At 46.8% G+C, this 20,095-nt stretch overlaps 1 protein-coding gene across 1 annotated transcript in view; it reads left to right on the plus strand.

The window, feature by feature from the left end:
• Positions 1-18,935, plus strand: part of LOC140428569 (src-like-adapter 2) — a 32,184-nt gene extending 13,249 nt beyond the window's left edge. Inside the window, exons 4-8 of the mRNA XM_072515192.1 lie at positions 440-526; positions 1,638-1,741; positions 13,290-13,439; positions 14,638-14,767; positions 15,345-18,935. Coding sequence (XP_072371293.1) covers positions 440-526; positions 1,638-1,741; positions 13,290-13,439; positions 14,638-14,767; positions 15,345-15,582 — 709 coding nt within the window. The 3' untranslated portion in view covers positions 15,583-18,935. The remainder of the gene's footprint in view (positions 1-439; positions 527-1,637; positions 1,742-13,289; positions 13,440-14,637; positions 14,768-15,344) is intronic.
• The last annotated feature ends 1,160 nt before the right edge of the window (positions 18,936-20,095 follow it).

Raw genomic sequence — 20,095 nt, forward strand, 5'->3', positions numbered from 1 at the left:
TGAAAGACGTGCTTGTTAGGTGAATTGGACATTCTGAATTCTCCCTCTGTGTGCCCGAACAGGCGACAGAGTGTGGTGACTGGGGGCTTTTCACAGTAACTTCATTGCGGTGTTAATGTAAGCCTACTTGTGACACTAATAAAGATCATTATTATATTTACATAACCAGACCACTTTTAGTATTTTGAATTTATCAAAATGCAGCTTCTGGCTAGAGGACGTGCGGCCTTGAGCATTTTTATTAAATCTATGCAGTGTACGATTTCAGTAAATTGCTTACAGCGGTTTCCACTGTTGGCTGTGGAAAATGAGCAGTGCTGACACTGGGGAAATCTGTAGCTGAAAAAAGTTTTGAACTGCCGCTTCCAAAAAAAAAACAGGCTTCATTAAAACGTGAGTGTGGTTCCTTTGAATGATTCTCCTTTATGTTAAATTGTAGGGAAGGCGATTGGTGGAAAGTAATGTCCATGACAACTGGCAAAGAATGTCATATCCCTTGCAACTATGTGGCAAAGGTGTATCACAGGTAAAGACAATTCCTCACCTTTCATATATCCTAGGCTGCAATTATATTTGTACTTCTGCTGTGGCAATAAGCAGTTCCTGGACGTAAGTTTCCGTCTTCCGTTTCTACTTTCCATTGGTGGTTGTGTTGGAAAGAAAGTCGTGCCCTTTAGAGGTCTCATTCCATTTTCCACCGTAGCATCCAGTGTTCAGCCTCCTCTTTGTTTCCTCAAACTTTTACTTTCAAAATGTCAGTCTTGGCTCAATGGGACTTCTCTCATCTCCAGAGCTGATAAGGGGTTGTGTCCGTGATCCAAGGCACGGGAGTGAGCCTGCAATGTTGGCTGACACCCTGTGTTAGGCTGAGCGAGCGCTGCAGGGTTGGGCACGCTGGCTTTTTGGATAAGAAAACGTTTTCCAATGAAGGGACAATTTTAAAGTGGCCAATCCACCCACCCTGCTCATCTTTCTGGGTTGTGGGGGTGAGACCCACGCAGACACGGGGAGAATGTGCAAACTCCACACGGACAGTGACCCGGGGCCGGGATCGAACCCGGGTCCTCGGCGCCGTGAGGCAGCAGTGCTAACCACTGCATCACCGTGCTGCCCGAATAAGAAGTAAAGCTGAAGCCCTGTCGACCCTCCCATTGTGGACGTACACACGTTTATGGGACTGCAGAGCAAGGGAGTTCTCCCTGGCGTCCTGGCCAGCAGTTAGCTTGCAACCAACAACACCAAAAACAGATAATCTGGTCATTACCACACTGCACAAATCAGCTGGTGCTATTCTTCGCCAGGGTGACTAAGCTTCATGAGAGTTTAGTTCACTCTAAAGCACTTTGAGACATCATGAAAGGCACTATATGAATGCCAGTCTTTCTATGTTACCACCGACATGCTCGGTCCCTCCTCATGCTGAGGTGATTGGGCGTACCAGGACATTTCCTAGTGGGTGCTAATACATCATGCTTATGGTGTCATGCAGCATCACCATCGCGTACGAGTACCAGGAAATTTCAGAGTTGGTGAGGGCTGAATTAAACTGACCGTCTCCCCTTTGCGCCACCTCACTTTCGTTGTTCTTTCTTCCTCCCCCTCCCCTGCCCGCACCTACCTCCCCCTCCCACCCACAGGTGGCTGTTCGAAGGCATCAGCAGAGAGAAAGCGGAGGAACTGCTTCTGCTGCCCAGCAACCGATCAGGAGCCTTCATGATCAGAGAAAGTCAGACCAGAAAAGGTAAAGCAACGGGGGGGGAAGAATTCATGTCCATTCTGAGTCGGGTGCGATCTTCAATTCCATTAAATGTTAAATTCCGCGGAACGTAAGACACAGGACATAGGAGGAGTTGGTCACACAGCCTTTCGAACCTGCTCCGCCTCCCACTAAAACCATGGCCGATCCTTGACTGCAACTCTATTTGCCTACCTTATCGCTAAGAGACGGTTTCTGTTTCTTAGATTCGGGGAATCTAAAACACAGAGGCTCCCTCTCAGGATAGGTGGGCCGATCATCGAAGTGCTAAGATGAGGAGAAATCACGAGGTGGTGAGAGATTACGTCACTCAAAAGGGTTGTGTGAATTTTTGGAATTCTCTACCCCCCAGAGGGGTCTGAATGCTCCATTGCTGAATCCATTTAAGGCTGGGATGGACAGATATTTGGCGAGTTAAGGGATAGGGGGAGCAGGTGGGAAAATGGAGTCAAAGCACAAGATCGGCCATGACAGTAATGAATGGCGGGTTAGGACCGGCAGGCCATGTTTCCTGCGTCCCACTCTCAGGGGCATGGAGAGGCGACAGGTCTCAATCCTACCTCAAACAGGAATGGGAATGATTCTGAATAACACACACTAATCAATGGAGCTAACTGGAACCCATGGCACGTGGAAATATTAAAACTAAATTAAGGCAAAAGATGTAAATGGCAACAAGGCTGTGAGTGTTTATCATCAAGACTGTAGTCTCATACTTGTGTAGGAAAGCAGAATGGTAGAGGAATAAATGTGGTGTCACGATGTCTTGAAGATTGCAATCTGTGAAGCAAACCTCTCGAACAGAAACGAGTGGGGGGGGGGGGGGTCAATTATTTTATGTCAGATATGAAAGATTTGCAAAATGACTGCTAAAGAAACATTTTCAAAGGCTATTTATTTATCCCTCGCTTATGTTTACTTCCATCTTTAAAAACCCTCAGCAACAAACAAATCAAATGGCAGCACGGTGGCGCAGTGGTTAGCATTGCTGCCTCACGACGCCGAGGTCCCAGGTTCGATCCCGGCTCTGGGTCACTGTTCGTGTGGAGTTTGCATATTCTCCCTGTGTCTGCGTGGGTTTCACCCCCACAACCCAAAGATGTGCAGGTTAGGTGGACTGGCCACGCTAAATTGCCCCTTAATTGGAAAAAATGAATTGGGTACCCTAAATTTATAAAAACAAACAAATCAGACCCAGAAATCTAGCAGGGACCAAAAGGTAAAAGTAGACAAATATTATCATGACATCTGTAATATATTAAAACCCAGGAATTAAAAATATCGCTATTTGATTATTCTCTGCTCCTAAAAATTCTTGCAAGTTATCTCCAAGACTTTAATATTCTTCTACATTTTCTGGATGCTTCAAAATACGTAATTGAATTGATCAGTGAGGCCTTGGTAGTAATGAGATTGTCAGCTGGTGTTCAGTTGGTAGAACCCTTGGGTGGGATTGTCCGGTCCCCCAGCCGCATGTTTCTTGGCGGAGCGCTATTCACTGGTGGCGGGATTCGCTCTTCCTGCCACTTGTCAATGGGGTTTCCCATTGGAAACCCAAAGGTGGGGGTGCAGTGCCGACGTGACCAGACAATCCCAAAGGCTGGAGGATTCTGGCCCTTGACTTTGTGCCAGAAGATGGTGGGGTTAAATTTTTACTGTCAGGGTTTGAGCAGATCTGTCAGACCAGTTTAGTGCTTGGCGGATAACTGCACCATCACACATTTAGGGCTGGATTCTCTGTCGGAGGGATCCTCCGCTCCGCCAGGCAGCGCACTCTAGCACAGGGCTAAATCGCTGGCTTTGAAAGCAGACCAAGGCAGGCCAGCAGCACGGTTCAATTCCCGTACCAGCCTCCCCGAACAGGTGCCGGAATGTGGCGACTAGGGGCTTTTCACAGTAACTTCATTTGAAGCTTACTTGTGACAATAAGCGATTTTCATTTCATTTCATTTCACTCACACCCGCGGAGTTCCCGGCAGCGTGGGGGTGCCCACAATGGGAAACCACATTGGCCGGCTGCCGGGACGGAGAATCCCGCCGCCCACAGGGGCATGCTGCAATAGAAAACGGGAGCGGCGGGACAGAGAATCCCGCCCATCGTCTTTTGGGAGAGAGATTAAAGCAAAATCCCATCTTTCCCCTTTGGTGCATGTAAAAGATCCTGTGACACTATTTCAAAGAAGAACAGGGAAGTTATTCCTGGTGTCTCGGCCTATATTTATCCTTCAAAACACACAATATCAAAAAAAAAATGTTTATCTCTCATTCTCACATAGCTGTTTGCAGGGATTTGCTGGATATAAACTGACTACTAATGCAATTTCCACATTACAACAGTGACCATCCCTCAGAAATACTACAGTAGTTGTGTGCATTCTGTGGTTGTGAAAGAAACTATATAAGTGCAAGTCTTTCTTTCTTAGAGTTGTACCAACCCTCAATGATAATTAGAACAATGTACTATTCTTTCAAAATAAAATGACAGAGAGAAATGTATACAATATGCAGGGAAAACATTTATGTCTCAATACTTAGTTCAGGATTAATACAGAAGGTATCTCTTAAGGTGATGAGTGTATAAATAAGACCCAAGTCAGCAGTAAGATAAGCTAATGGAAATAACTTGCATGTGAAACTGGCTATGATTTCATTAAGTTAAGCTGCTACTGTGGTCAGCCCCACTGTGAAGATATTTATCACACTTCACTATTAACCGTGAGTAAATATGTTGCTACATTGGGCCACAACTTAGTTTAGAACATAGAACATAGAACGATACAGCGCAGTACAGGCCCTTCGGCCCACGATGTTGCACCGAAACAAAAGCCATCTAACCTACACTATGCCATTATCATCCATATGTTTATCCAATAAACTTTTAAATGCCCTCAATGTTGGCGAGTTCACTACTGTAGCAGGTAGGGCATTCCACGGCCTCACTACTCTTTGTGTAAAGAACCTACCTCTGACCTCTGTCCTATATCTATTACCCCTCAGTTTAAAGCTATGTCCCCTCATGCCAGCCATTTCCATCCGCGGGAGAAGGCTCTCACTGTCCATCCTATCTAACCCCCTGATCATTTTGTATGCCTCTATTAAGTCTCCTCTTAACCTTCTTCTCGCCAACGAAAACAACCTCAAGTCCATCAGCCTTTCCTCATAAGATTTTCCCTCCATACCAGGCAACATCCTGATAAATCACCTCTGCACCCGCTCCAAAGCCTCCACGTCCTTCCTATAATGCGGTGACCAGAACTGTACGCAATACTCCAAATGCGGCTGTACCAGAGTTCTGTACAGCTGCAACATGACCTCCTGACTCCGGAACTCAATCCCTCTACCAATAAAGGCCAACACTCCATAGGCCTTCTTCACAACCCTATCAACCTGGGTGGCAACTTTCAGGGATCTATGTACATGGACACCTAGATCTCTCTGCTCATCCACACTTCCAAGAACTTTACCATTAGCCAAATCACCTCACACTTCTCTACATTAAACTCCATTTGCCACCTCTCAGCCCAGCTCTGCAGCTTATCTATATCCCTCTGTAACCTGCTACATCCTTCCACACTATCGACAACACCACCGACTTTAGTATCGTCTGCAAATTTACTCACCCACCCTTCTGCGCCTTCCTCTAGGTCATTGATAAAAATGACAAACAGCAACGGCCCCAGAACAGATCCTTGTGGTACTCCACTTGTAACTGAACTCCATTCTGAACATTTCCCATCAACCACCACCCTCTGTCTTCTTTCAGCTAGCCAATTTCTGATCCACATCTCTAAATCACCCTCAATCCCCAGCCTCCGTATTTTCTGCAATAGCCTACCGTGGGGAACCTTATCAAACGCTTTGCTGAAATCCATATACACCACATCAACTGCTCTACCCTCGTCTACCTGTTCAGTCACCTTCTCAAAGAACTCGATAAGGTTGTGAGGCATGACCTACCCTTCACAAAGCCATGCTGACTATCCCTGATCATATTATTCCTATCTAGATGATTATAAATCTTGTCTCTTATAATCCCCTCCAAGACTTTACCCACTACAGACGTGAGGCTCACCGGTCTATAGTTGCCGGGGTTGTCTCTGCTCCCCTTTTTGAACAAAGGGACCACATTTGCTATCCTCCAGTCCTCTGGCACTATTCCTGTAGCCAATGATGACATAAAAATCAAAGCCAAAGGTTCAGCAATCTCTTCCCTGGCCTCCCAGAGAATCCTAGGATAAATCCCATCAGGACCCGGGGACTTATCTATTTTCAGCCTGTCCAGAATTGCTAACACCTCTTCCCTACGTACCTCAATGCCATCTATTCTATTAGCCTGGGGCTCAGCATTCTCCTCCACAACATTATCTTTTTCCTGAGTGAATACTGACGAAAAATATTCATTTAGTATCTCACCTATCTCTTCAGACTCCACACACAACTTCCCATCCCTGTCCTTGACTGGTCCTACTCTTTCCCTAGTCATTCGCTTATTCCTGACATACCTATAGAAAGCTTTTGGGTTTTCCTTGATCCTACCTGCCAAATACTTCTCATGTCCCCTCCTTGCTCGTCTTAGCTCTCTCTTTAGATCCTTCCTCGCTACCTTGTAACTATCCATCGCCCCAACTGAAATTTCACACCTCATCTTCACATAGGCCTCCTTCTTCCTCTTAACAAGAGATTCCACTTCTTTGGTAAACCACGGTTCCCTCGCTCGACGCCTTCCTCCCTGCCTGACCGGTACATACTTATCAAGAACACGCAGTAGCTGATCCTTGAACAAGCTCCACTTATCCAGTGTGCCCAACACTTGCAGCCTACTTCTCCACCTTATCCCCCCCCAAGTCACGTCTAATGGCATCATAATTGCCCTTCCCCCAGCTATAACTCTTGCCCTGCGGTGTATACTTATCCCTTTTCATCATTAACGTAAACGTCACCGAATTGTGGTCACTGTCCCCAAAGTGCTCTCCTACCTCCAAATCCAACACCTGGCCTGGTTCATTACCCAAAACCAAATCCAACGTGGCCTTGCCTCTTGTTGGCCTGTCAACATATTGTGTCAGGAAACCCTCCTGCACACACTGTACAAAAAACGACCCATCTAATGTACTCAAACTATATCTTTTCCAGTCAATATTTGGAAAGTTAAAGTCTCCCATAATAACTACCCTGTTACTTTCGCTCTTATCCAGGATCACCCTTGCCATCCTTTCCTCTACATCCCTAGAACTATTTGGAGGCCTATAGAAGACTCCCAACAGGGTGACCTCTCCTTTCATGTTTCTAACCTCAGCCCATACTACCTCGGAAGATGAGTCCCCATCTAGCATCCTCTCCGCCACCGTAATACTGCTCTTGACTAGCAGCGCCACACCTCCACCTCTTTTGCCTCCTTCTCTGAGCTTACTAAAACACCTAAACCCCGGAACCTGCAACATCCATTCCTGTCCCTGCTCTATCCATGTGTCCGAAATGGCCACAACATCGAAGTCCCAGGTACCAACCCATGCTGCCAGTTCCCCTACCTTATTTCGTATACTCCTGGCATTGAAGTAGACACACTTCAAACCACCTACCTGAACACTGGCCCCCTCCTGCGACGTCAAATCTGTGCTCCTGACCTCTATACTCTCATTCTCCCTTACCCTAAAACTACAATCCAGGTTCCCATGCCCCTGCTACATTAGTTTAAACTGTTGTCCTACTGAAGTGAAGAACTCCAAAGTTACACCCCGTAGTTACCCTTCTGAATAAAGAATTACAGACTACGTAATCCTTACTCTGCTGAATAAACAGTTACACACCGAGTAATCCTTACCCTGCTGAATAAACAGTTACACACCGAGTAATCCTTACCCTGCGGAATAAACAGTTACACACCGAGTAATCCTTACACTGCTGAATAAACAGTTACACACCGAGTAATCCTTACCCTGCTGAATAAACAGTTACACACCGAGTAATCCTTACCCTGCGGAATAAACAGTTACACACCGAGTAATCCTTACCCTGCTGAATAAACAGTTACACACCGAGTAATCCTTACCCTGCTGAATAAACAGTTACACACCGAGTAATCCTTACCCTGCTGAATAAACAGTTACACACCGAGTAATCCTTACCCTGCTGAATAAACAGTTACACACCGAGTAATCCTTACCCTGCTGAATAAACAGTTACACACCGAGTAATCCTTACCCTGCTGAATAAACAGTTACAGACTACGTAATCCTTACCCTGCTGAATAAACAGTTACACACCGAGTAATCCTTACCCTGCTGAATAAACAGTTACAGACTACGTAATCCTTACTCAGCTGAATAAACAGTTACACACCAAGTAAACCTTACCCTGCTGAATAAACAGTTAGTTACACACCGAGTAATCCTTTTTTAGTAAAAATATTTTTATTCTCTATTTTCACATTTTCTTCAGAATTTACACCAACAAACAGTAAACGGTAACGAATATAATGTCAATCCCCTTATTAACAACAACGATCCCATCCTCACACCAACCCCCAAACAACGATCCTCCTGACAATATAAGCATCAAATAAAACGAACCCTCCCAAGGTGGGAAAAAAAAGGAAAAAAGAAAAAGGAATCAGGAATCGCCTATGGTCACCATTGACAGATACAGTCCACCCCCCAACCCACCCCCCCCTAATATTCAACACCATCCAATCCCCGAAAGAGTACCGTGAATGACCCCTGTGAATTGTAGACACCCCCCCTCAGACTCCTCCCCTCCACTTCCTCTTGTAAACTCCTCCCCCAACCTCGGTTCCTTTCCCCAACTTTTCACCCCGGCTCGACTCACCGAAACCTGTTCTACCAGGCTCCGATGGCCACAGCCCCGCCCCCCCCACCTCACTCCCATTCACTGGCTGGCTTAAACCGGCCATCGTAGAGGCCCCCGCCCAGGTCTCCTTCCCCCTTGCCCGGTCCCAGGAAAACCCGAAAATCCCCTTTAGCATAACAAACCCCGCATACGCACCCTAGCCCCAAAGAACCATCATTGCAAATGAAAGTCCCAGCTCTTCCCTTGTCCAAATATATACGTCGACTCGTTTAGTACATACACCAACACGCAGTGAAAAAATAAAGTTACATGAGGCTACATTGGTACACGATCATTTCTCAATTCTGCCACAGTCCTTCTGCTTTCGCAAACTCCTCCTCTGCTTCCGCCGTCCCAAAATAAAAGTCCGTGGATTGGTAGGTCACCCTCAACTTAGCTGGGTATACTATGCCACACTGCACCTTGCTGATGTACAGTGCCTTCTTCACCTGGCTGAAGGCAGCCCGCCTCCTCGCCAGCTCCACCGTAAAGTCCTGGTATATGCGTATACCCAGCTCCAGCCCACTGCACCACCCGCTTCTGCCTTGCCCAGCACAGGACCTTCTCCTTCACCCTGTACCTACGAAAACACAGAGTCACTACTCTTGGCGGCTCACTCGCCTTTGGTATAGGCCTCCAATACCGCTGAGCCCGATCCAGTTCATATCGAGAGGGATCGGCCCCCTCCCCCAATAGTTTCGCCAACATTGTGGCAAAATACTTCATCGGCCTCGGGCCTTCCACCCGTTCGGGCAGACCCACGATCCTCAGATTCTGTCGCCTGGATCTGTTTTCTAGGTCTTCCATTTTGGCTCGCAGACCCTTGTTGGTCTCTATCACCTTCCGCATCTCCTTCCCCATCGAGGTGAGTTGATCACTGTGCTGCGATAATGCCTCTTCCACTTCCTTCAGTGTCTCACCTTGCTCCCGCACCTCCACTGTTGCGCTTGATACCGCCGCCCTCACCGGGGCAATCGCCTCGTCCACCAGCACTATCAATACCGCCCCATCTCCTTCTTCATCGCTTCCATGTGTTTTGTGAACTGGTTTTCAAGTTTCACAGCCATCACCTTGGTCCTTTCTTCTGCTGTGAGCGATGCGGCCTCCCCTGGTGCTCCAGCCTCCACTTTCCTTACAGTTCCTGCACTAACTTTTTCACTCCCCGGCGGACTTCCGTTAATCCCCCTTTTCACAGCCATTTTTCTCCCAAACTTGGACATTTATCCTCCCTGTGCCTTCTTACAGCCTTTTCAGCCTCCGTTGCCCCCGGGACCAGGCGTTAAAAGTCCGAAATTCCTATTCCCGAGCGGGAGCCCTCCAGTGTGCGTCTGCCTCCCGCTGTCACCGGAAGTGAGCGGGTTTTCTTTTTAAAGTTACTATTGAATGTTCCCTTTCAGGTGGTGCATTCCAGATCACAACAGCAGGCAGTGCTCACAACATGTATCCTCATCTCATCTCTTTTTGCTCCATTTGGCTCACACACCGAGTAATCCTTAATCTGCTGAATAAACAACTACATAGCAGCATAGTGAGCAATCCTTACTCTGTTGAATAAAGGTGCGAGCAGTAATCATTACTCTGCTGAATTAACAGCTTCACCTGAATTACATAGTGAGCAGCAATCCTTTGCTGAATTAACAGCTCTAAAGTGACCAATCCTTAACCTGCTGAATTAACAGCCATTTACACAGTGAGCAGTAATCCTTAACCTGCTGAATTAACAGCTCCTCATGATTAAGTGGGTAATCAAAGATCATAGCATGAATGTGTGGTAGTCACCACTAGCAGTATTATATGTATTACGATAAGACACGTATAATAGAGGCACGTGGGTAAATCCCTGCCTGCTGGCTCTGCCCAGTAGGCGGAGTATAAATGTGTGTGCTCGCCGGTGATGCAGCCATTCTGGTGGCAGCTACAGGAGGCACAACATCTTTGCTCAATAAAGCCTCGATTATTCCACTACTCTCATCTTTGTGGTAATCGATAGTGCATCAATATGCCGAATCTAATCTGTAGATGACATGAGTAACCTCATTCTCTGTTTAATGTCACAAGTTTCTATTTATTCAGCAATTTGAGGATTAAAATGTAACAATTGTCAGAGTATTTCTTCTAATGATTCAACCCAGTTGCAATTGTTACCCCGGAAGCGTTTTAAAATCCGTAATGCTATTAAAATATTTAAAAGAAAGCAATTAGGAATCAACAAAATAAAACCCAGGAAGTCTTTAAATCCTGTCTGCAAATTGAAGTGCGAAGATGTTCCCCGCGTCCTCTAGAGATGATAAAGAAAGGAAGCCAGATAAAAGTTCTTTAGTTTAGAAGCCGGTTGCTGGGTGTTTATCAGTTTGAGTGGCTGCACCTGTGAGACCTCACACCACCAAGCAGGTGGCACCGTGCGTATGCCATCAAACACGGAGTTGGTGACAGGAAGCTGCTTCCACAGACCACCTTCTGTAGTCAGCCCCTCTTGGCTTTCAGTGCTTGCTATCGAGTGCCACAATACATTTACCCTCTCAAAGTCTCTAAGAGAAACCCATTAACCCTGCGACTGCTGCAGCAGGATTACCGCCACTATTTCAATGTCTGGGCAGGGAGGCACTTTGTTGAAAATGAGTCATGATGCAAATGAAAATCTTTGGGTGCGATCCAACGAAAGTATTTCAGAGTCCGGTTTCCGGCACATCCAGCACTGTGTTTCCCGGTGCTAAAGACCCCCGCTATTCCAACGGTATTTAGGCCGGACTTTTGTCATTTCCTGCACTGACGAGCAAATTGGGGCGCCATTTTTAAAGGCAGCCCCGATCTTTCGACCCCTTCATTTCACCCAACATAATTACCTCTTCCCGGGTCCTCCCCCCAAGATGATCAAGGCTGATCTCCTCTCGGCCTCCACTCCACTTTCCTGCCTGTTTCCCATAACCCTTCAACCCATTACTCATTAAAAATCTGTCTACCTCCTCCTTAAATTTACTCACTGTCCCAGCACCCACTGCACTCTGGGGGAGTGAATTCCACAGATTCACAACCCTTTGAGAGAAGTCATTTCTCCTCACATCATTTGCTAACCCTTATCCTAAAGCTATAACCTCTCGTTTTAGATTGCCCCACAAGAGGGATCGTCCACTTTACGTCTACTTTGTCAATGCCTTTTATCATCTTAAATACCTCAATTAGATCTCCTCTCATTCTTCTAAACCGGAGAGAGAATAGGGCTAAACTGTTCTAATCTCTCTTCATACGACAAACCCCTCATCTCTGGAATCAACCTAGAGAACCTCCTCTGAACTGCCCCGAATGCAGCTACAACCCTCCTCAAGTAAGGGAGCCAAAACTGTGCACAACACTCAAGGTGCAGTCTCACCAATGCCTTGTACAGTTGCAGCAACACTTCCCTACCTTCCTACTCTATTCCTTTAGCTATAAATGCCAAAATTCCATTTGCCTTCCTCAATACCTTCTGGGGGCGATTCTCCGATATTGAGGCCAAGTGTTCGCGCCGTCGTGATCGCCGTCGCATTTCATGACTGCGCAAACAGGGCCCGGACACGACCTATTCTGGCCCCCACATGGGGCCAGCACGGCGCTGGAGCGGTTCACACCGCTCCAACATCCTTACGCGGTGCCAAATGGGCACTGCGCCATCCTGCGCATGCGCGGGGAATGTCTTACGCACGCCGGCCCCTCACCAACATGGAGCCGGTGTTCTGGGCCGTGCGCAGAAGGAGGTAGGCCCGGGAGGGGGAAGAGGCCAGCCTGCCGATCGGTGGGCCCTGATCGCGGGCCAGACCCCATCGGAGGCCACCCCGGTGAAGGAGCCCCTCTCCCCCCCCCCCCCCCACAGGCCGCCCCCCCAGCGTTCCCGCAGAGTTCCCGCCGGCGGCGACCAGGGGTGGACGGCGCCGGCAGGAACCTTTCATGTCGTAGCGGCCGCTCAGCCCATCTGGCTGGAGAATCGCCGCTCGCCGGTTCTCCGAGTGGCCCGGTGCGAATCGCGCGCCGCTGGTTTCCGGGGGCGGGGGGGGGGGGAGAATCGCGTGCGGGTTCGGGGCGGCGTGGCGTGATTCGCGCGGCGCCCCGGCGATTCTCCCACCTGGCGTGGGGGGGGGGGGGGGGGTAGAATAGCGCCCACTGTATCTGCATGCTAGTTTTCTGCAATTCTTGTGCTCGGACACCCAGATCCCTCTGCATCGAAGCACTCTGAGGTTTCTCTCCATTTCGATAATAAATTACCTTTCTATTTTTCCAACCATACCATTGAGATATTGGAATTTAAGGGCTAAATTAGCTGAAAGTGCCTGGTTGGGTCAGTGCAAGCAAGATTGCTTCTCTGTCAGAATGCTGTGCGTTCAAGGCTTGGATACAATAGCCTCGGCTGTGTGGCACTGATGCAATTGTATATTGTAGGAAGTGCAGCCTTTTGGAGAGAATTGTTAAACCAATGCTCTTAAATTCCTAAAATCAAAACAGCAAGTGTTGGATAAACTCAGCAGGTCTGGCAGCATCTGTGGAGAGAGAAACAGAATTGACATTTTGAGTCCGTGTGACCCGTGCCTCTCCCTGTTTCTTTTTCCAATTACAGATTGATGATTGGGGAAAGGAATATGGAGGAAGTTCTGCTCATTCCCCTACACATCCCTTTCCCACAGCTCTAAATGTACATGTTCTCCTCTTGTTTCCGCAGGTTCCTACTCATTGTCTATCCGACGGTCCAACAACGCATCGTGGGATTCCATCAAACACTACCGCATCAATCGCTTGCCAAATGGCTGGTTCTACATTTCCCCTCGACTCACTGTCCCATCTCTGCATGACATGGTGGATTATTACTCAGGTGGGTCACGCAGCAGCTCTCAGCTTCTTCCATTGCGTCGCCCAAGCGTTTTCATCAGGCTAGCTTCTGTCAACGGGTAAAATGAAAGAAAAACATTTAGAGGCCTTTTAGATCAGCGTTAAAACTCTTTTTTCAATCTCTATTTTATTCCTTCACTGCTGCTTAATAGAGGGCATGCTTGACAGTTTTGTGGCAACACCATCAGGTCTAAGTTGGTTCCAATTCGTACGCCAGGCTATGCTTTCTCCTTCAGCAATGTCTTTTGTCTGCGTGGGTTTCCTCCAGGTGCTCCGGTTTCCTCCCACAGCCCAAAGAGGTGCAGGTTAGGTGGATTAGCCATGCTAAATTGCCCCTTAGTGTTCAAAATATTAGGTTGGGTTATGGGGAAAGGGCCCGGGTAGAGTGCTCTTTCGGGGAGTCACTGCATACTCAATGGACTGAATGGCCTCCTTCTGCACTGTAGGGATCTTATATTAGGGTAGATGACCAAAAGCTGTTCAAAGGGGTAGGTTTTAAGGACATCTTACAGAATGAGAGAACAGTGGAGTGATATAGACATTTAGTTATGGAATTGCAGAGCGCACTCAACTGAAGACATGGCGGACAATGGTGATGTGAAGAAAATCAATGATATGCAATAGACCAGAATTAGAGAACTACAAGGGATATGGTTGTTAATGGTATCGTATCTATATTGTTAGGATAGACAGGTGAAGGGCATTATTTAATTAAGTAGTTCGATTACATATAAATAGGGGACATTTGGGACACTGGGCATGTAGGAGGAGAGTTGTGAAACTAAACAAGTTAATAAATCCAATAAAGAAAAGCTCCTGCCTCTTAGTTTTGACTTCACTAACCAACTTGGATCTTCTTAACAATAGGGCTAGAGGCCAAGAAAACAGAATAACATTTTAAAGCGAGACAATATCATTGGACCAGGTGCCAATGTAGGTCAATGAGCAATGGGGGTGGTGGTTGAACAGGACTTGGTGCAATTTAGGGTTTAGTCAGGATGAGCTGGAGTTTATGAAGAGTTTAAGCTGGGAGGCTGAACAGGAAAATATGAAAATGCCTGCTCATTGGATGAAACATTACTTGTTCCACCTTCGGTCAGGAAAGTCACATGGAATTGTATCTGAAGTTGGCCGTGCTTCAGTAGACCTTGCTGACCCTACATTCTCTCCGCCCTCTGCAGAATCTGGTGAGGGACTGTGCTGTACCTTGAAGGAACCATGTCACATTCAGGGGCCTCCCGTTGCCCAGCGACATCACCCGGATCCCGTGATGGTGCAGAAGCCTCAGCTGAACTGGAACGAGATGGACAGGTATGAAGCACGCTGACCGTTTACATCAACGTCGTCAGCCTCCAACATGCATCACACATAATGAGAAACAACTCCGAGCACATCACAGGAAAAGGAAGCCGGGAAGTGAGCTTGTAAGCCACAGGAAGGGGAGGAAAGATACTGTCAAAGAATTTCTCAGAAACTTTCAAAAATAAGCTGGAGCACGAGCTGGGAGAGTAATCTAGAGGCCATCGGAGGGAGGTGAAAGAGGGATGAAAGTGTGCAATTTTGGGGAATTGTGAATCAAGAAATTTATGAATAAGGGAGGGCTGAAGTGGAAACGCAATCCTCAGGAGGTGAAGGTGCAGAGTTGGGCTTTTCCAATGCTGAAGGAGAGATTTCTTTATCAAGTGGGACCCCATACCCCACCCAGGCCCACGGTCAAGGTCTCTCCACCCCCCCCCCCCCAAACCCACCCTGCTAACCTTTGTGCCACCGTGCCGCCACTATATTGTGCCTTATTTCTTCCCCGAAGCCCAAAACCCTCCCATGTGCAATTCTGTGATGTTCTTACCCTGCTGGTGGGCTCTTTGACCAACTCCGTTCTCTTTTCCAGCTCCGTCTTGATCAACGACAACAAGGATTTGGGAGAAGAGTCGCCCGTCAGCACAGGTCTGCGGGAAGCCATCAACTCTTACTTGTTCATGACGGAGGAGATGGGGCTGGATCAGATGAAGGACAAAAAGACTCGTTTGAAAATGCTGCAAGCCCGATTACAGAACAGCCAGCGGCATGCTAACCTCAACGTGGTGGGGACTCTCGGCCATCTCAACTTCAATTCAGCTGGACTTTAACCCCAAGCAAAAGAATGGAGCAAGTGGTCGCTGAGGACTTCACTGTATTCTCTAAGTTATTTACCGTGGTCATTATTCAGGTGCAGTTGAGCTGCACTGTGTTACTATCTGTTTTTTATATTTTGAAATGATTGGGGCACTGTAATCTGTTCTCTGGCGGGCGGAGGAGAGGGTTAAAACAGAGTTGGCAACTCTGGTTGGACATATTCCTGGGCATTTCATCGCATGACCTCCTGACCTGCCTCACTCAAACATTTCTCCCCCCCCTCCCCTCCGACATTCAGGAGGTTGGTCTCTAATTCCCAGTGGCTGCAGGACAACCTTGGCGAATCTAACGCTTGGTCTCGTTGCGCTCTGTTGAGATAAGGGAAACATTATCTTATCTTACCCTGGCTTCAGTTTGCCATGAGGTCTGAAAGCAAGATCACAAAGCATTGCATCACTTCCTGTGATGATGTATACTGCCTCATTAGCATACTGCATAGTTGTCATCCACCCTTATACTGCAAATCCCCCAAGTCTCTGATTTTACCCTTAATACTACAAAGTGCTGGAACACGAGGTTGAAATTATTGGGCAGGAATAATTGCCCGAGTTTCCCAAATTGTAGCCAAGGCATTGCCTGAGCCATCTGAAGCACTCCAACCACCAGCCATTACAAGATTCAGATAGGATTGTGAGGGGGCTTGGCAGGGTGGATGCTGGGAATAGGTGAGATGCTCATTCGAGAAATCTAGAACTAGGGGGCATATTTTAAAGTTACCGGGGAGGAAGAATTTATTCTCTCGATGGGCAGTTAGTCTTTGGAGTTCTCTTGGAGGGGGAAAGCGAGAGGGGGAGAGGTCCAGGGAGGAAATTCCAAACCTCAGGGTGCCTACAGCTGAAGGCATAGCCATCAACGATGGAGCAATTGAAATTGGGAGTGCTCTGGAGGCCAGAATAACATGAGTGTTGATATCTCAGAGGGTTTTTGGGGCTGGAGGAGGTTATAGTGTTAGGGAGAGATCAGGTCATAGAGAGATTTGAAAACAAGCATGAGAATTTTAAAATCAAGGCATTGCTCGACTGGGAGCACAGAATTATATAGCGTCTCCAGCATAAATACAGGCCTTTGAGCCCACCTTGTCCATGTTGATGTTTATGCTCCATATAAACATCCTCTCGCTCTTCTTCAACTCGCGCTATCAACCATAAAAGCAAATTACTGCGGATGCTGGAGTCTGAAACACAAACAAAAGGTGCTGGACTTGTCATAATATACACCAGTATATCATGGTGCAGACACACACACACACACACTGATGGACATGCAGTGGGACCAATCAACATACACAACACCGCAGCCAATCACCAGTGAGAGCACACGCACTATAAAGACAGGGGACAGGAGAGTTCCCGCTCATTCTAGTAGCAGCCAGCTCGAAGCACAGAGCTCACAGCCTGCAACACAGACATTCACCATGTGCTGAGTGCATCACCTGGTTAGGACTAGGCAAGGGTCAACAGTTAAAGCTGGTATTGCATTTACCCACAGTTCAAGTATGTTAATATAGTTAACCTTATAATAAAATAGAGTTGCACCACTTCCAGTGTTGGTGACCTGTTTGTGATCCAGAACACCCAACACATCAGGACTATCTTGGCAGGTCTGACAGCATCTATGGAAAGAGAACAGAATTAGCGTTTCGAGTCTGGATGACCCTTTGTCAAAACTAACTTGACAAGCTGCAGAAGAGCTTTGACAAAGAGTCATCGAGACTCGAAATGTTAGCTCCCCGTTCTCTCTCCACAGATGTTGTCAGACCTGCTGAGATTGTCCAGCATTTTCTGTTTTAGCGACGTATCCCTCTGTTCCTTCTCTGTCATATCTTTGTCTAGTTTCCCCCACTAAATGCATCTATGCCATTCCCCTCAATTCTTCCATGCAGTCGATAATTTTACATTCTAACCGCCCTCTGAGTGAAACATTTCCTCTGAATTTCCTGCCGGATTCAAGCGTCATTGTTTAATTAAGAAGCAAATTCACGTCAACATTGAACCATTGAGGGCATCAGCAAATGCCATAAGAGCATCACCAACTACAGCGTCGCCAGTTCTTTGTAACTAATTTCCTTTAGTAGTAACAGAGTTAGGAAATGCAGCTGTGTGTCAGCTCCTAGGATCAACTTGTAGCTTCGATGACAAAACTGCAAAGTAAGCTCAAGGCAACTTTACGCCCCTCTGTGTTTTCAGTCAGCCACATGACTTCCTGTAGCACTAGCAGGAGCTCACGGGACACGAGAACCCAGTCACCGAATGGAAGGTTCCATCAACACTGGCGTTTCACAATATTCCACTCTGTCTGTGGAAATGGCACGGACTTTATTAAAACACTGCTGCAACAATGACAGTGCAGCAACGCTACCACGGCTAATCCGAGCTCAAATCAGATAGCAACGGAGATTGCAACGCAGTCTGAATCTGCCGCCGTGAGAAAGAGTTGAATAATCTCCAACCTGCACGGAACCATAGCCACTGAATGTATAATCGGGAGGCCTTCAATCCATCATCTGAGACGGGCGAATTGCCAAAGATCTGAATTCCATTCAGGGTGTATTCCTGGAGATTTCATCACATGCTTCAGCCATCCCACTCAGTCAAACAGCCATTTTATTTTTTAAATCTAATTGTAATTACGGAACAATAACAAGAATTTAAATGTCCTTGGTATTTTTCACCAGGGCCTTACACAGCAGTGGCCGAGAGATTATTCTTGATTCGCAGAGACTCCGGGACAATCTAGAGGTTTGGCAACCCTAAATCCACGTGTGTCCTATGCTTTGACTGGGAATTCCAATTAATTGGAATCAGTAGGGAATGATGCTTATTTGGGATCATGTAGGGCTTTTGGGATGGCTCTTCCAGGGAACCCTATCGGAGAGATCACAGCTTACAATACCTGTAGTCTTGTGTTTTCTTAATGAATGCTCCCTATTTACAGCACTCGACACTGGAAGGGTTCAATCTAGATTGAATGGCAAGTGGTTTCAAACATTAAAAGTTCTGTAGTCCATTGGAATGGCATGCAGATGGAATGAAAGGCGAATGGTTTAGCTCATTGGCATTTTATTTGGTCGGAGTGAAGAGGAATGGTTGATTTTCTTGGAATTCTATGCCCAGAAGAGGGACGTGTGTCCTGCTTCAATGAAACAAGAAATCTAAATGTGCAAACTTTGCCTACAATGCAGCGTTGAGCAATACAGTGTTTAAGATGGTTCTGTATAATTTATTTGACAAGTTCAATGGTCATATTGTAAAGATTTTTTTTGACTTGTTATTATTGCTATTGTGAATAAATCAAACTTTGTAATAAAGTCACTGCATCGCATGTCATTTATTGTTTCACAGTTCCCAGTGAGGAGCTATAAACCATACTTGAAGGGCCTGGCGAGGGCAGCATAGTGGCGCAGTGGTTAGCACTGCTGCCTCACGGCGCCGAGGTCCCAGGTTCGATCCCGGCTCTGGGTCACTGTCCGTGTGGAGTTTGCACACTCTCCCCGTGTTTGCGTGGGTTTCGCCCCCACAACCCACAGATGTGCAGGCTAGGTGGATTGGCCATGCTAAATTGCCCCTTAATTGGAAAAAAATAATAATTGGGTACTTAAATTTATTTTTTAAAATGGCAAGGTGAACACATGATTAAATATAAGGTTTCCTGCAGTCATTTGCCTGTAAATCGATAGTGCACTATAATCTCCATTTTGTTTTGTAGCATTTATTAAATATAATCCTTATTTGATTGAAAAAAGTCTGAATCTTTACGCAAAGATAGAAAGGATTTGCATTTATATACCACCTTTCATGACCTCGGCATTGTCGTGTTATTGACCCTGGGGTAACACGGACTGCAACTGGATGCAGTTAGACTGGAAAACAGACACCAAACTTAGACGTTGGTTCAATACGATTTATTGAACTTCTGTAACAAGGCACACAGCTTGCTGTGGGTTGACACTCTACTACTCTCAGTGTACTAACTCTAACTAACTGGACCAGACTAGCTCTGAGCCACGTGTAGAAGGTGCTAACTAATATATACACCCTGACTTTCACTACAGTTGTCACCAGTGGAAAGGAGACGGAGTACTGATGCCTCATGTGTTTTATAGGAGGAAGCCCCCCTCTAGTGTTCTGACTAGTGACTGGTTATGTTCTGTCCTGTGTGTTGATTGGCTAACCTGGGTGTCTATCACTGCCTGTCTTTACCTCATGATGTGTGTGAGTGCATATTATGACAGGCATGTCCCAAAGTGCTTTACAATCTTCGACGTGCAGTCATCATTGCAATGTAGGAAATGCTGCAGTGTGCACCTTCTGCACAGCAAGATCCCTCAAACAACAAAGACCAGATCATCTGTGTTGGAGTGATATTGGCTGTGGGATAAATAATGGTCAGAATACTGGCGCAGAACTGCCCTGATTTCCTTTGAAATAGTGCCATGGGATCTTTTAGTCACCCAAGAGGGCGGATGGG

Source organism: Scyliorhinus torazame, chromosome 8, assembly GCF_047496885.1.
Source record: "Scyliorhinus torazame isolate Kashiwa2021f chromosome 8, sScyTor2.1, whole genome shotgun sequence".
Taxonomy (NCBI): Eukaryota; Metazoa; Chordata; class Chondrichthyes; order Carcharhiniformes; family Scyliorhinidae; genus Scyliorhinus; species Scyliorhinus torazame.